Raw genomic sequence first — 15,959 nt, forward strand, 5'->3', positions numbered from 1 at the left:
CGGTGCTGAATGACAGCAACGATGGGTCTGAGACGCCACTCCAAGGGAACAAAAAGCAACAGAGAGAGGTAGCGGCACAGAGCCGAGCCCAGCTGAGCTACACAGAGCCCAAGCTCCAGAAGAGCCCAACTGGAGCGGCATCAGTGCCAGAGGCAGCTTTGCAGAATGGAACCAGCAAAGCAGAGGTCTGAGGCAGTGCTGCGGCACAACGCGATGATCGCACTTCCAAGGGGTTTGCTTGCCCTACTCCTTTGCTGTTTGCCGACTGCGGTGAGGGAGAACATTAAGCAGCAGAAGCTCTCTTTGACATATCGCCTTTGTGTCCCAAACACCACATGCCCCACATGCAGGAACAGTAATTATACTGCCTTTGTGTGGAGACCACAGCAGGCAATGCCTTCAGGAAGATCTGGAGTTTTTTTCACAGTGCTAAATGCCATTTTTTGTGGGCAGGGCACCCTCTTTTTGCATACTTTTTGCTATTGATGATGCTGTTGTCTTTGCAATTTTAGTAAATTGTTATCTTGTAATTTCTCCTTATTGTCACTCCATTACTGAAAGGGGCAGGGGGAAAGGGAGTGGCTTATTTGGAGCTTCTCTAAACCAGCTGTCTAAGCCAGCACAATAGTGTATCTCAGAATCACAGACTATTCTGAGTTGGAAGGGACCTGCTAAGATCATCAAGTCCAACCCTTAAGTGAATGGCCCACAAGGGGATCAAACCCACAGCCTAGGCATTATCAATACCATGTTCCAACAAACTGAGCTCATCTTATTGGGTATGTCCCTCTTACTGCCATAGTTAGAAATTCTCAAGTCTGCTTCTTGAAGAGCACCTCCTGAAAAAAACTGTCATGTTCTATTTAAAACAGGAGAATTCAGTTTTAACACATTCTTACGTAAACTAATTTGTAGTTAAAGCATTTTTGGTAGAATTTGGACATCACTGCAGCTAAAACTTAGCTAAGAACCATAGAAGCCAAGTACTGACTTGTAAGCATACACATAATTTTAATAGACATTGAAAATGCTATTTGTTAAGGTTCCTACTTCAGTCATGGGAAGTCTTGATCAAGAAGCTTCAGGGTGAAGGTTCCCAACAGTGTTTTGTTCACTATTAACAGTGAAAGACACAAAGTGAGAACTTTGCTTTTATTTACAAATCTTGCCAGAAGGAAAACAAATGGTGTTAACCCAGGTTGTTCTGGACCCACCTGTGAAGAAATGCTCCACTACATCTAGACTAGTTAATAGACTATTTCTATTAACTCCAGATAGCATTCCATGCTAAGAGTAAACAATTACAGCAAAATTACACAGGACATATCAGCGAGCCTGCTAAAGCACAGTGCTTCCAAAAAAGGCAATTTTTACCAAGAACCTGTCCCTCATGTACCAGAGTTCTGGTTGGACTACACTCATCAGCAAGCCACTTACTGATTTAAGGCTTGCCTATTTAAGTAAAGATGAATGCATGGCAAACAAAAAATTAAAAATACATGTGTGGTGTGGCTAGGGTTCAGGTATGAACTCAAGCATATTAGAACTTACTTCCTTCATAATCTCTTGACTTTAGGCAAGTATATGACTAAGAGAGCGGAGAATACAGGCATGTAAGTGGTACAGAACAATAAACCATAGCAATGTCAAAGAGTAGATGTGAAAAAAAAGTTTTACATGAGAACAGCAGCTACTAGTAAGAAACTCACAAAACAAAGCAACTTAGCTGGGTTTAACTTTGTCACTGAGTTGCTTTGCACTGTTTTGTCCTCCACATTATATATTAAATTCTTGCTTAGCCTGGAGTGTGGCTTTCTGCTCTACACAGTTAAAAATACTCATCTTACCATTAGATGTTCTCATCTGCCGCCTCCGTCCCACACGGTCCAGACCGATGGGGGTACTTTGTGAGAAGGTGAGTGGCCGGAACCTGGCTGAAACAGCCTTGTACGGGGGCACCTTGTGTGCTGGAACAGGTGGCCGTGCCACAGGCTACCAAGGAAACAGGAAAATCCAGTATTAGTAAAGCTACAGGCAAGTCCAACTGAGCAAAGCTCAGGGATGAAGTAAGGTTTCTCCAGATAGTCCAGGTAATTACACAGGCAGTAAAATCTCCTATGTTGAAGGGACATTGCTTAAACACTGCATACCATGTCCACCAGCATCACAGAACAAGTTTTATTACATTACAGTTCTTTGTTACATTGAAAACTCCTTAGCCTTCTGTTGTGGTCAGACATGCTCTGTAATTTTCATCTTGTAATATGCTTTTCTGAAGACAATCAGAAGGTGGGAGCACCTCCCCTATGAAGACTGGGCTGAGAGAGCTGGGGTTGTTCAGCCTAGAGAAGACAAGGCTCCAGGGAGACCTCACTATGGCTTTTCAGGACCCAAGGAGGTCTACAAGAAAGCTGGAGGGGGACTTTTTACAATGGCACGTAGAGATAGGACAAGGGGGAACAGCTTTCAGCTGAAGGAAGACCAATTTAGATTAATGAAAAGGTTTTCTAGGATGAGGATGGTAAAGCACTAGAACAGGTTTTCTGCAGAGGTGGTGGATTTCTGCTTTCATCAGTAAAATGTATTGCGTGTCAGTAAAATAAACAAGACAAAAATAATTGTCCAAATGATGCTCTGTTTTGAGTTCCCAGGAGCCTCGTAAGAAAGAGGTAATACTAAGTTTATTATTAACATTATCTCAAAGCCATTTTCTTTGGATAAATCATTCATTTCTTAAATTACGATTGGAAAACCTGCCCCTGTTTTATTTGCAAATTGAGTCTGATTTTATGTTGTCCATGAACAATGCCACATTAGCCAGGCTGAATGATTTTGCATAAGCATTCAACATAATAAACAACCAGGCTTCAGCACATGAACTTCAGAGAAACTCAGCTTTAGATCTTCTCTTATTGTTCAGTTGTTACTGTTCTGCTATCAGGTAATCTGAAACATCTGGGATGGTTTTTAATGAACTATCTCTTGACACTCTGTTACGAAACCCATGACAGTATTGTTTGAAAATGTTTTCTCACACCTAAGCTGTCAGACCAGAACAAAATACAGCGAAGAGGAATTAGTTTTGTACTTTTCAAATATTCCCAAGGGTTTTCAAAGCTTTAAAAAAAAATCACCAGTGTGAAGAGCAGTCTTTGACAGCCCCACATAAAATACTTCTAGGGCATATATGCCTGTTTGTTGAGTCCTTTTTCACATTCCAGCTAAAAGTTTACTTCTTATTATGACTGCCAAAAACCTCAATGTGTATGGAATATGATTCATCTACAACCTCATCTTTAAACATAATTTCCTAAGTGCCTTATCAGTATACCAGGATCCTTCACCACAAAAAGTCTGATTTGTTGTATCAAATAGCTAATAAAAGTTATGGCAACTACGGTATGCAAATAACTGGCTGAGTAAGTAAAAAAAGCTATTTATTTCTGGGCAATTAAAATTTTCTTATAAGTCTTCAGTCCAAATCCTTTCCCTGGACAGACATGGATGTGTGGCAGCCCTGGGAAATTGGCCTGGGAAGGCCATAATTTGGTTTAATAATGTTAGGAATGCTTCATCATTTTGGTCTTGACCACAGTGGTCCAGCAATGTGCTAACTTAACCCCAGCCAAGCTGTTATGGCAGCACTGGAGCATGGAAAGAGTCAACTCAAAAAGCTGCCTTGATGTATGTTCCTTCACTATTAAACTGATGTGAACAAGGTTTCAAAAGAGATCACTCCTGTGTCAGCACTAAATGAAGGGCCTGGAGAGTATTTAATCCCTTACACAGCACAGCAAGTTGCCCATACTTACTATCTCTTGAAATCCATCTATTATTCTTGAGTAAGATGGCATAGAATTTACAATAACAATTTTCCTCTTTTTTTTAACTTTCCAAATTAAGAAATAGAATTAATTTTAAAATATCTTAATTACGTATGATTTGAAACACAGGCCTTTGCCTGGGTAAAAGGTTCACTGGCTTCAGCTGGAGTTTTGCTTTAAGATGCATTTTTTCATCAGGGACTTATAAAGAAAAAGTATGTAATACGCAATAACAGTGTTCATGTTACAAAATGTTTTTCACAGGAAACTGAAAATCCTGACATTGTTCCAGCACTTTACTATCAGTAAACTTCCCAGTGGGAGATGAAGTGGCTTGAGAAAGACTAACAGGACTCAAATTTCATTAATAACCACCAGAATCAATTTTTTTGAGGATGCAAATACTAATTCTTTTTTCTGTTGCTTTATCAGCTTGACAATTGCTTTAGGCAGAAGTCCTCCAGCTTCCAGGGAAAGCAGAAAATACCTGATGAGTGCAGTCTTACAAAAGCTGAAGCTCTGCAACCAAATGCAAGATGGGGCGACGACCACCAACACAACAGTAAGTTCCTCTACACATTGTACTTGCTCAGCACTACCTCCAGGGAGAAAGGAGCAATTTTTACCCTTCAGAAGTTTTTAATTTCTCACTCTTTTACTTAAGCCAACAGAGATGGCAAATATAGGTACTGTTCAAGAATACACTGCTTGCTAATAGGTTTCCTACCTTTGTTTCATCTGATCAATTTAGTAGATCAGATGAATTTAGATCAAATCAACCAAGATTTTAACACCATTTATAAAGCCACAGTTTTTGAACAGGCTTGCTTTTGGATAATTTGAAATGACCAATAAATAATGTGTTATCATTCTCTTTGATTGTACTATTCTGTTCCTCAGGCCCTCTATAAGGAGACTAAACACACATCTGTTTTACACACAAATAAGCCCGTATAGTCGAACATAAGACATAATGACCATGCCAAGAAAGAAATCAGATTAATTTAAAATACAGAAAAGATGATCCCAAAGTCAGTATCAGGTTTGTTCCATGCTGTATTTTTAGCAAGAAGACAAAGTAATTAGTGACCAGGAAAGCAATATTCTAAGTACACGATGTCAGCTTGACAAAAGGGAAGGAAGAGAAGGAAGCATCCATTCTATTTTCTAGGCTGAAGATAGAGACAAGGAAGTGAAAGGGTCTTTTGCAGTTTGCAGAGCACATCTGTTTATCTTACTTGTGTCAGCAGATTTTCTCTCTCTTCTGCTTGATCGTCTCCATAGAAATTGACCCCACCTATTACGGAGATGGGTCTTCTCTTCCTCCCTCTGTGGTAGCCTACAGTACTGCTTTGGATCCCAGACCCAAGGGATGCCAGTCTCGGCTGATATTCTCCATCTGTGCAGTCTGTGTTCTCAGACTCCACCGCAACTGCATCTTCTGGTATAGACAAACTTCGGATCGCCATTTGGCCATAGTCTGAGAGAGGTCTGGGCCGGGATCTTTTTCCAGAGCCCCATTTCCTTGGTGTGACTTTTTGTGAGTCTGCCTTTTCTTCCTCCTGGGATGTGGACCTCTTCCAGTGGTCATCAGAAACAACCTTTTTAAATGTGAACAAGTCAAATAAGCCACAGAATTTTCTGACAGTTAATAATTTGTGAGTTTGTCATATGTCAGGTCAACTTAACATGTCTAAAACAGAAGGAGTTACCATAAATACAATAAATGCAATTGACAATTCAGGAAGAGATAACTTTGCAAAGCAGAGACATCATGATGCTTGTGCTGAGTAAGGTAAGCACCCAACAATCAGTACCTCTTTGGCAAACCAGACTAATAACACTAAAAACTGACCTATTACCTCAGCAGTACAGATAGGTCCTATCACAGACACCGAACTCATGGAATAGTACCTTAGAAAGACAGTTCTGTGCTCACAGAACTTTTTCTACGCACAAGTTGGATATCACAGGTAACACCAGTAAATATAACTCAGCTGTGGTTTTGGACTTTTTACTAAGGCTTGTAGCAACAGGACAAGGGGCAACAATTTTAAACTGAAAGAAGGTGGGTTTAGATTACATATTATGAAGACATTCTTCACCATCAGGTGGTGAGGCACCAGAACAGGGTGCCCAGGGAAGCTGTGCATGCTTCAACCCTGGTATTGTCCAAGGCCAGGCTGGATGGGGCTCTGGGCAACCTGGTCTAGTGAAAGGTGTCCCTGTCCATGGCTGGTGAGCTAGAACTGAGTGATCTTTAAGGTCCCTTCAAGCCAACCCATCCTATGATATTTCTCTGTTCCACCTCTGTTCAGTGATGAAAACAAACAGCAAGGCTGCATTTTGACCACTTGCAGATCCATGTAACTGTAATCTGATGCCAGACTGGGCAGTCATGCTCCCTCCTACCACTCACTCCCACAATGCCACTTGGTCAGATCTAGAGATTCTGCAGCCAGGAGTGAATTAGGTGAGCAAGCTTGTCCAGTTTGGAAAGGAGAAGCTCACTTCCCACATGCTCTGGGAGGTTCAAGATTATATCGGAGATGTATTATAGCACAAACACAGGTAAAAAACTATGGGCTTAGATAGGAGGCTTGGAAAATGAGCATGTTTTTCCTATTTAACAGCACACCTGGCTCACAGGGAATGCCTGCAACTATCACAACTGCAGTGGTATTACAAGTTTAGAAATAAAATAACCTCAGCTAAATACTTGATAGAGGGAACATTTTTAAGCATTTGAAGTAATACTGTTGTAATTTTTTCTAGCAAAACCCTTGCAAATTTTCAGAAAAAAATCTGCACACAAAAATTTCTGTTCACTTTTCCCTCAAATTTCTGATTTCTTGGTGTTTCTCAGCTTTTCTCAGCTCCTTCATAAAAAAAGAAAAGAGAGAAAGCTAGTAAGTATTCCAAAAGAGAAAAGCATAATTTTGTCTCTCTCTAACTATATTTTGTTCATCTGTTCCAGATCAGATGAAGGCATTCCAGATACTGAATAACCAAAGCAAGCATGCAGCCCAGAAGCAGCCTTTTGCAATGATGTCGGTGCCAGAGGATTTATCTTCTGGCACCTTTTTGTCTACCTGTCATTTTCAGCCAGGCCACTACCAATCTAATGACTCTTTTTAAGCCTCGTGATACAGTGGGCAGATGTTGCTTTTTGTTTGAAAGACAGGTTAAGATTAATTCCATGGTATGAAAGCACTTCAGCCAGTAAGCAGAGTTACTAAACAGTCAATATTTTAACATGATTACTGCAATTATGAAAATGGTACTTTTCAAATATTCCCAAGTATATTGTTCTACATTCAATTATTTCACTTACAGCATGACATTTATTCTAAATAGAGTACTTTAAAACAAAATTTGTTTCTATACCTGTCATTCAAGCAAGAACTTCAGTTCTCTACAAATTTGTGTTCAGGATCAGTTTTAACAGCACATTTAATGAAGCAGAGAGTCACTCCCTGGCTGATGCATTAACACAGCTTCAGCAAAGCTGTCCCTTAAGCACAGCCCCTCCAAGACTCAGCAGCAAAGTCACAGGTTAAATAAGGTTCTTACCTCAGAATCAGACACAGGTAAAGGGTCTCCACATATGCAGTGACTGAGAAAGGAGCTCATGAGAGTCATTTTCTGTTTTTGTTTCGCAAAGTCTCGTCCATAAGAGCTACAAATGTGAGCACACTCTCTGCATAACCAGTCAGGCAAAGTTCATACCATGATCCTGTACTTTTAGACTGAGGAAGGACACGTCACACGTCATCTCATAATCTGCTGCTTACACCCTTATCTTGAGCAATAACATTTGCAGAGGACTGCTTGCATTCTGCAGGACTCCACCTTAAGTAGTGATCCAATGACAGCCAGATTAATCTCTGCTGTACAACAAACAATGCTGAAGGATGTGTGTTTTTAGTCTTAGATCTATAAACTGCACTGTAAAATACTAAAAGAGAAAGCATAACCCTGTCACTACAAAAAACAGGGCAAACCAGGCTGATAATCTCACATTCCTCTAAGTGGCCTGCTCAAGCAGGACCTTATCAAGTGACCACTCACTAGCAGGAATAAAAATATCCAGTACACAACTCACAGGCTCCAGTACTGCAGTAACTTAAGCATAAGTGTGATTCTTGACATCAAGGAAAAAATTCTGAGGAAACAATTGTACTCCACCTATGACTGGCTTTATATGGTGCACCACTGCTGACCTCAAATTACCTTCTCCTAATGAATCTTTTACAAGTGAAAGCAGGTTGATGTTGTGCAATTATTACTGGGAACATCTACAGATATCTAGAGATAGACATGGCACTTCATATAGGATGAAAATCAAAATCTCATGCACTGGCTCATGCATTTTAAGTGCTGGTCAAAAATTTCAAGGCATTTTGAGATTTCTGAGAAGTTAAGGTCTAAGATTAATCCACATTGGATTTTCTGAAATTCATACCTGCTAGTCTAGCAACACCAATACTAGAAATCAAGATTATTTATCTTGCCTTTTAGGCTGTATCCTCAGTTAGGTTTCTTCTGAGAGTGCAAATGCAAACAGCTCTGCTTGTTTGTGCTGATGCAAATGAATTAATTTTATCTGGATAACTAAATTCCTACAACAGCAAACTAGTTAAATCATTGTATTTCAACTGCTTTCCTTATTCCTGACAGCACTGTATATACAAATACAACCATTTAAAATGAATATCTACTTCAATCCAGGATACACTTATATTTGCTATTGATCCCTTTCAATATGTCACTCTTAGCTTCAGATTCCTGCATTTTAATTTCAATTCTGCAATGGAGCTGTCTGTACATTAACTAGATAATAAAGCTGTCATCATAGCCAGGAGAAATCTAGAATGAAATTTTGTTGCCTGAACATTAACACCCAGGGCTATTTCAAACGTCCAAAGGAATCTAAGACATCTCCATGTGCCATGCATCATGCAAGTATGACACAGGGAGGCTTGGGCCATCCAGAAGCAGCCCCTGGGGACAAAGGGAAGCCTGTCATGACATCTCCAGCAGTGCAGGATCTTTTATGTTCCAGGAATCAAGCTGAGCCCCTAAACAAGAGCATCAGCCAAGCCTACTGAGTGACCAGCCAGGCAGCACTACAGGCAGGAACCAGTTGTCAACTGGATTGCAGGTGGGTTTAGATGGAGCTACAACTATGTTCCCTAGTGCTGCGGACTGCCCTGCTTGGTCCCCACCTCCTGCTCCAAAAATGTGCAGCTTCACCATGAGGTTTTTTCCAGCTGTCTTTGATAGCTGCTCCTCACTTCATTTGACAGCTATTTTTAGTTGGGCTCAACTCCAGGTGCCACATTCAGGTGTGCTGTTAAGGCTGTGTTCCCCAGGACCCGCTGACCACACCCAGCAGGCTACAGTGGGAGCTCTCCCAGGCTGCTCCCAGGTAAACAATGACACCACAGAGTCTGTGCCCAGCCAGACCAAACCCCTCCCATGCCTGGGCCCAGACTGATTTCCCAATCCAGCTACAGCAACTTCAAGGACTCAATAATGATCTCACTCAGCTCAACTTGGCCCTGGTACAACCCTGTTCCATTGAATGGCACATGACTGCTATTGGCATTCCCTGTGCTCATTAATAACCAAGGTAAGCAACATCAGCATCAGGTGTTTAATCACTGAAATCTTAGCTTAGTCTTTAGAGCCCGGTTCTCCAGCTATTACTCAGACCACTGTGTACTTTTGATATATTCAGCACTCAGAACTGATTTCAGAGGAAGTGCTGCCCAAGGAGCACAAGACCTGAATTGCACAGTACTGATAAAATGTTGCTTATGCGGATGCAACTTTTATCAGTGATATGGCAAAGAAATTGCCAGTACCTGAAATTGCATGGCAGGACTTCTGCTGGTGCAGTTACACCAACCATGAATAACCCTTCATCCTCTATACCTGACCCCATTCTCTGCTGCAGAGAAAGCCCAAACTACAAGTCTGACCCAACAGAAAATGCTGCTGGTCAGCCTCCTGTTGTTGGGACACTTTTGAGGGCTGACACCATGATAGCAAAGGAAAAACAAGCTCTGGATTTTTTGGGTTTTTTTTGCTCAACACGTTTAGCCAATAAACTCCCTAATTAAAATCCCCACTTTATAAAGGTCTTGATGACGTGTACATTGCTGAGATCCCTTGACCATTAATCTGCATTTCAACCCCTACTGTTACCTATTCAGATTTTCAAAATTTAACCTTTAAGTTCCGAATGCAGTGATGTTCCATAACATGCACATACAGACAATTTCAAAGGTGTAAGGGGACACTTCTCACCTGAAAAGCTTTCCCTACCTGATAATCTTCTGGGAAGTCACAAGTAGGTACATCTTGGACAAAGACCCCCAGCATTCCTCTTCCCCAGGGAAAAGAGCATCTTGACTATGCTTCTGCTTTTTTCTTTTTTTTTTTTCTTTTTTTTTTTTTGGGGGGGAGGGGAGGGTTTGTTTGTTTTCCTTAGCTACACAGTAAGTTGCAATACTTCTTCTTCTGTTATCTCTGTATATTTGAGCTGCCTGGCTGAAATGTAATTTTGCTAACAACTACTGCCTTTTTCTAACCCACAGAAAACAGAAAATCAAAATCTAATAATGTCTTTACAAAAATGCATATTAATTTCCAAATGCAATTTATTGAAAGGTGTGATAAATTAAACGGATGATGATTCTGACTGAGAATAAGTTATGAGGAAAACCTGAGTAGGCTGAGAAGTTTCAGAACACAATTACTACATCTTCTCAGTGAAAAGTTTTGATGGGTAATTGCTCTTCTGCAAATGACAAGGCTTGAAACTATCACAATACTTGTGCTAGGTCATGTAGGTATCTTTTTATTTTGAGCAAGCAGATACATTTCTGCATATATTTAGGGATCGATATAAAAATGTACAAATTTCTTTCACTAGCAATGACAGCTATATAAAATATTTTAATTGGTGACTATAAAACAGCTATTATTTCTGTATAGCACAGTAACTGCCAAATCTTAGGAACTCAACAGTAATATTAGAAGTGGCTTTTCCATTTATACAAGCCACCAAACATATAAAGGGCCAAGATATTGTGACCTAGTGGATATAAATTACTTCAACACCTTGACCTAACAGAGTAAAAGTCTGGACATGTCTCCACCTAGGTACATGATAAAAAGAAACCACTGCACTTTTTCTTGCTGATAAATAGCAGTTGGGAGAGCATTAGTTGAAGTTCATTTATCACTAATACCAAATGAGGTTAAAAGCTTGTTTTATGTTTCATGGACGCGATCAATACTTTAGTTTTTCTGCAAACTGTTGCGACAGACACAGATTATGAAACTGTGGATAAATAAAGTATCCCAGAGAAAATTTATTCATTGCTTTCTTTCTAGGTTTTATAAAAAGATTCTGAAGTTTCAAGAGAGCCCAGTGATCCCCTATTGATCCAACAGAGACAATTTCAAACAGCGATACCATAGCAAGAGCTACCATGGAAATGACTGCTTTTACTGCAGAGGAAAGCACACTTTCAGTAATTACATCTTCAATCACAAAAAAACAAGAATTATTAAACCAGTCCAATTCAAGAAAATTTCCATCTATTCCTTTGTAATTAAATGCAAATTGCATTATATTCTTTTTCTTTACATCCCTCTGCCTCCTCTGCCACTAACATCTTTTCTTTGTAATTGGCCTTTGCGAAGACCCCACATAAATGCATTGATTATCTATCCCTGGAACATCAAGGGCAATTTGACCAGTGGTCTGCAAGACAGCAAAACACAATCTGTGAAACAACTGCAAAAAAAACCTGCTTAAATTACACTTATATGCACAAGCAAAGCAGAGGCAATCAATGCAATACAACCATGGCCAACATCTACATACATTTTAGCTGCTTGGAGGATAACCTCCCTTTTCTTTTCCCCTTCCTCCCCTCAAAAAAAAAAATTGTGTGGAGCCACAGCTGAAAATTTTGCAAAGCACTGCTTCTGATGGGGACTACCTAAAGGAATACCACTGCACTACACCAGTATAAACTCACAGAATAGATGCAGGAAATACTATGCATTTCAGTAAAGAAAAACAACATTACTGTGCCCTGTGACATAGCAAAAGCAACCCCCATTAGCAACACAAACTGCTGTGGTGAAACACTAATTTTAGAAGTTTTAAAAATTGGGGAAAAAATTTATATAATTTTCCACTTGGGATCTGTGAACACCAAAGCAATTGTGGTGTTCTAACTAACAAATACACCTATAAAACCACATTAATAGATCAGGCTATATAGATACAAAGAAAATTTAGCCATCTATTTTCTAAGGCCTTTTAATGCAGGTTTGCTTCATTTAACCTGATCCTTGAAAGCCTGCTTATCACAATCAATGATAAAGCATAAAGCTTTCCCTCTCAGCAATATGCTTCACCAAGATTAGCGAGTTCACCTTGGTAATATCCACATTTTACAGATAAGGAACAGATACAAAGCACTTAAGTCATGTAGAAGCATAGGGCAGGACTGGAAATGACAAGCAGATCTCATGATTCTCAAATCTGTTCCTCAGCCTCAAGGATTTCCTTCATCCTCTCCTCTAATTCATTTCCAAATCCAAATCAGCTAACATACTTCCAAATGGCACAGGGGAGGAGTTTGCAGGGAAATGTACTTCCTTTGTAGAAATAGTCTTATCAGTCATATAAAAATGCAAATGTGCTAAAACCAGAAAACTGTTTCCTCTAGTTTTTTGGTGACTCAATACTTGAGGATGGTGGATGATGCTCTTATACTGTCCAGTCTTTCCTTCAGTATCTGAACTGGAACTGCAAACTTGTGGTGCATAGTGAAGGGGTATTCATATTCTCTGCTTCTTTTAGATGTATAGATATTAATAAATCCTAAATAAATCCCTACATATTTTCGGAATTTACTCAGAACACCCCAGAACAAGTAGCAGGTTAAAAAAATCCCTTCATTTGGCAAAATGAGAGACTTTTTTTCTTCTTTCAGGCTATCTTTGTAATACCCACTGGCAGATCTCAAATGATTACCACAGGTTGGAAGCGGAACTTCATGTTAACAAAGCAAAACTTAAAAAGCCATAAGCCTCTGCCTCTCTTCAGAGTCTCTCCAAAATGAGGTCCTCTGGTTCCTCACTCCCTCCACCCTTTCAGAGCAAAGCTTCACTGTCCCTGCCCAAGCCCAAGCCCTGCCCCCAGCAAGTCCCAGCAACAGACACAAACCCCAGCCTGGGAGGGGAGGAGCAGCCTTGGGCAGCTCTGCCAATTATTACTTCCCAGAGAATGGGGGGGGGGCAAGGCTGCTGGGCTCTCCCCCAACACTCGGCTGGTCTCCCAGCCTGCCACAGCATCCTGGCGCCAGCACCATGGCAGCCTCCAGACGTCAGAAAGGGAAAATGCACGTGGCTCAGGGGAAATTCTGCAGCTGCCTCTGCTCACTTTGGAAATCTCACCCACCTAGCATTGAGATGGATTCTCAGTGCCAACAACTCAACACTGTGTTTGATGTAAGAAACCAAATCACATGGGCACAGTGCTGTTCTGCTTTCTGGTGCACTACTTATTACTCCTGATCCCAGGGTGAGCAACACCTGGGTATTAATGAGGTGCCACTGGACAGCTACAGCAGAGTCAAATATGGGACGCTCTGGAAAGGCAAAGATGCACAAATGCAATAAAGAAAGGGTGCAGCTTGCTCCAGGGTAACTGCAGTGAAGCCCCCCTGAGCTCTCCGTCACCATCCAAACCATTTCTGAGAGAATGACAGTAACTCCTATCTCCTATATTATCCTACAGTTTTCAGAAATAGCTAATTTTATTAAGAACTGCAGAGTTACTTGGTCTAAAATTCAGGCGAATCCAGAACTCAGATTATTGTCATGACTGCTTTGTTTTTCTTCTTCCTAGTTGCAGATACAGCAACAAATGATTATGGGCTGCACCCAAGGGATGACAGCTCTGCTGCTGGGAGTTGAAAGAGTTTTTGCTGCTATAGGAAGATATTCCTGTCATTTGAGGGCTCCCTGCTGCATTATTGCAGCAATGGATTCTGCAATCTAGGCTTGTAGCAATGAGCAGTGGTATCTAGTCTAGCTCTGGGCAAACGCATCTGGAAGTCACTCACTGAGTGACTGTGTGGACATTGTGTGAATGCACCCTGACTTGTGCAGAGCAGCTCAGAGTTTAGTGCAAATCCAGTGTTGTTTGGTCTAACTGAAACCTCAGTTTTCTGTAAGAAGCTCTTCAGACCCTGTGTCAGGGTTCTGCTGCTCTGTCCCCAGGCGCTGTAGTCAGCAAGACCAGAGTGCCACTGGAGTGGTGAGCCCTCACTCCAAATTACAAGCCCCTTAGGAGTAAACCCACTTTAAGAAATTTTCCCCCACTACTTCACCTAATTATCCCTCACAGTTTATGGTAATACACATTAGGTTGATTAAGCTACACTCTAAACTGCACATGGATGAACCAGAGGTGAATAAGTCCAAAAAGAAGAGTTCAGAGAGCTGAAAGCAGCTAGCTCCCAGCAGGTGTGCTCATACGCAGCCCCACAGCACTCAGGACCTTGAGGCATGTACTACAGATGATCACCCTCAGATCCTGGCTGCTGCTTGCTCCTTGCAGGCATTGAACACGACCACATCCAGCTCCCACCCTTTGGTCCTTCACTGTGAGGACACTTTTTGAAGCTAGAAATAGTGAGGACAAACAGTGAGGACATATCTGAGTCCCCACCCCTAAAGGCATGCTTCCTCTTCATCTTTACAAGCTGTCCTCCAAGTTAAACCCTGTGTGCTCAATATTCAGAGTCCAGAGACCTATCCAGGACCCACCAGCTCAACTTTGCCAACAGCTGAGCACTGGGCACTTTATGATGTGGACTAGCTGGGACCAGTGACTTTTATAGGGCATGAACATAAATGAGTTGACAGACAGGTCTTAGAACATGTAAAATATTGTCTGCAAATAAACTGTGACTCAATCGTAATTACAGCAGAGTTACCTCTTCACTGTAATTTATCATGCACTTATGGTCATGCAGATAAGGTACTCAAGTTATAAAAAGTCTGGTGTACTGTGAAGCCAGATGCCAGCAAGGCAACCTAAATACCACCTGATCTAAGAGTTTGTGAAAGACTGGGTGAAATGTCAAGTAACTCGACTCTTACTTTTTTGTAACAAATTCAGAACAGTATTTTGTTCAGGCAGCTTTAGTGGCTGACACATGCCAGTCTGAAACAGACTAAGTTTTCATTATTCCAGTGACATGGGGCTCTTCCTTCATGAAAGCAAAGACTATGTGAAACACTCCACACAAGTACAAGCTTGTATTTAATCATCTCCTCATGCCATTTAAAAGCAACCTATTGAATATAAATGACAGTAGCATGAAGCAGACAGTGGCAAAGCATGGGATGTCAAAGGTGAGCTTTGGTGACTCACACCTCTGTAGCCTCAGAAGTGCTGAGGCACGGATCCATGCTGCACTTAATTAGCTCTTCCCTGGGAAACAACCTCTGTCAGGACCAAAACCCAAGAAATTTCCCCTGCTTCAATCCAAATCCTGCATTTTAGTGAAACCAACAAAGAGAAGTGACAGGATCTCAAGACTCAATCACGTAAGGAAAAAAAACCAACGCAAAATATCAATTCTGATGAACAAATAGATGCCCTTGCAGGAATACTGCAAAATCAGCTTTACAGTAGTGGGGAAACATAAGGTAGAAATATTTTAGTTTCCATATTTGGGAAAATATAGAGATGGTCCAAATTACCACAGATTTCATTTGCTGACTTATCTATCAGATGAGTGAGTAAGGAAATAAACTATACTTGCTTCCAGCTACAGCAGCCAGTCCCGAAAAGAGAATTATTTGAGCCTGAGGACCTTCTAAGCTTTATATCAAAATATGTCTTCAAGCTTTAGTAAATGTACTGGAATACATACTGGCTTATACATGAAATCTGGACAGAAAGGCAGATCCATGAAACATGGAAACAGTGCAGAGTTGTCCATCAACACAGTGTATTTAAGATTCAGACAAAAAATTGAAAATGTGTGATGCCCATGGCTCCACACCACATCTCAAATGATTGTTGAG

The 15,959-nt window shown here is 40.9% G+C and overlaps 1 protein-coding gene across 2 annotated transcripts in view; it reads right to left on the reverse strand.

Moving 5' to 3' along the window:
- The window catches only part of SPATA13 (spermatogenesis associated 13), a 44,896-nt gene that overhangs the window by 24,510 nt on the left and 4,427 nt on the right, over positions 1-15,959 (reverse strand). Inside the window, exons 1-3 of one of the 2 annotated variants that reach the window (XM_059493715.1) lie at positions 7,398-7,518; positions 5,063-5,425; positions 1,848-1,992 (exon numbers count right to left, since the gene is read on the reverse strand). In XM_059493715.1, the coding sequence (XP_059349698.1) occupies positions 1,848-1,992; positions 5,063-5,425; positions 7,398-7,466 (577 nt within the window). In that variant the 5' untranslated portion in view covers positions 7,467-7,518. Of the gene's footprint in view, positions 1-1,847; positions 1,993-5,062; positions 5,426-7,397; positions 7,519-15,959 lie in introns of those variants that run through there. The other variant, XM_059493714.1, reaches the window with a different exon arrangement.

Source organism: Ammospiza nelsoni, chromosome 2, assembly GCF_027579445.1.
Source record: "Ammospiza nelsoni isolate bAmmNel1 chromosome 2, bAmmNel1.pri, whole genome shotgun sequence".
NCBI lineage: Eukaryota > Metazoa > Chordata > Aves > Passeriformes > Passerellidae > Ammospiza > Ammospiza nelsoni.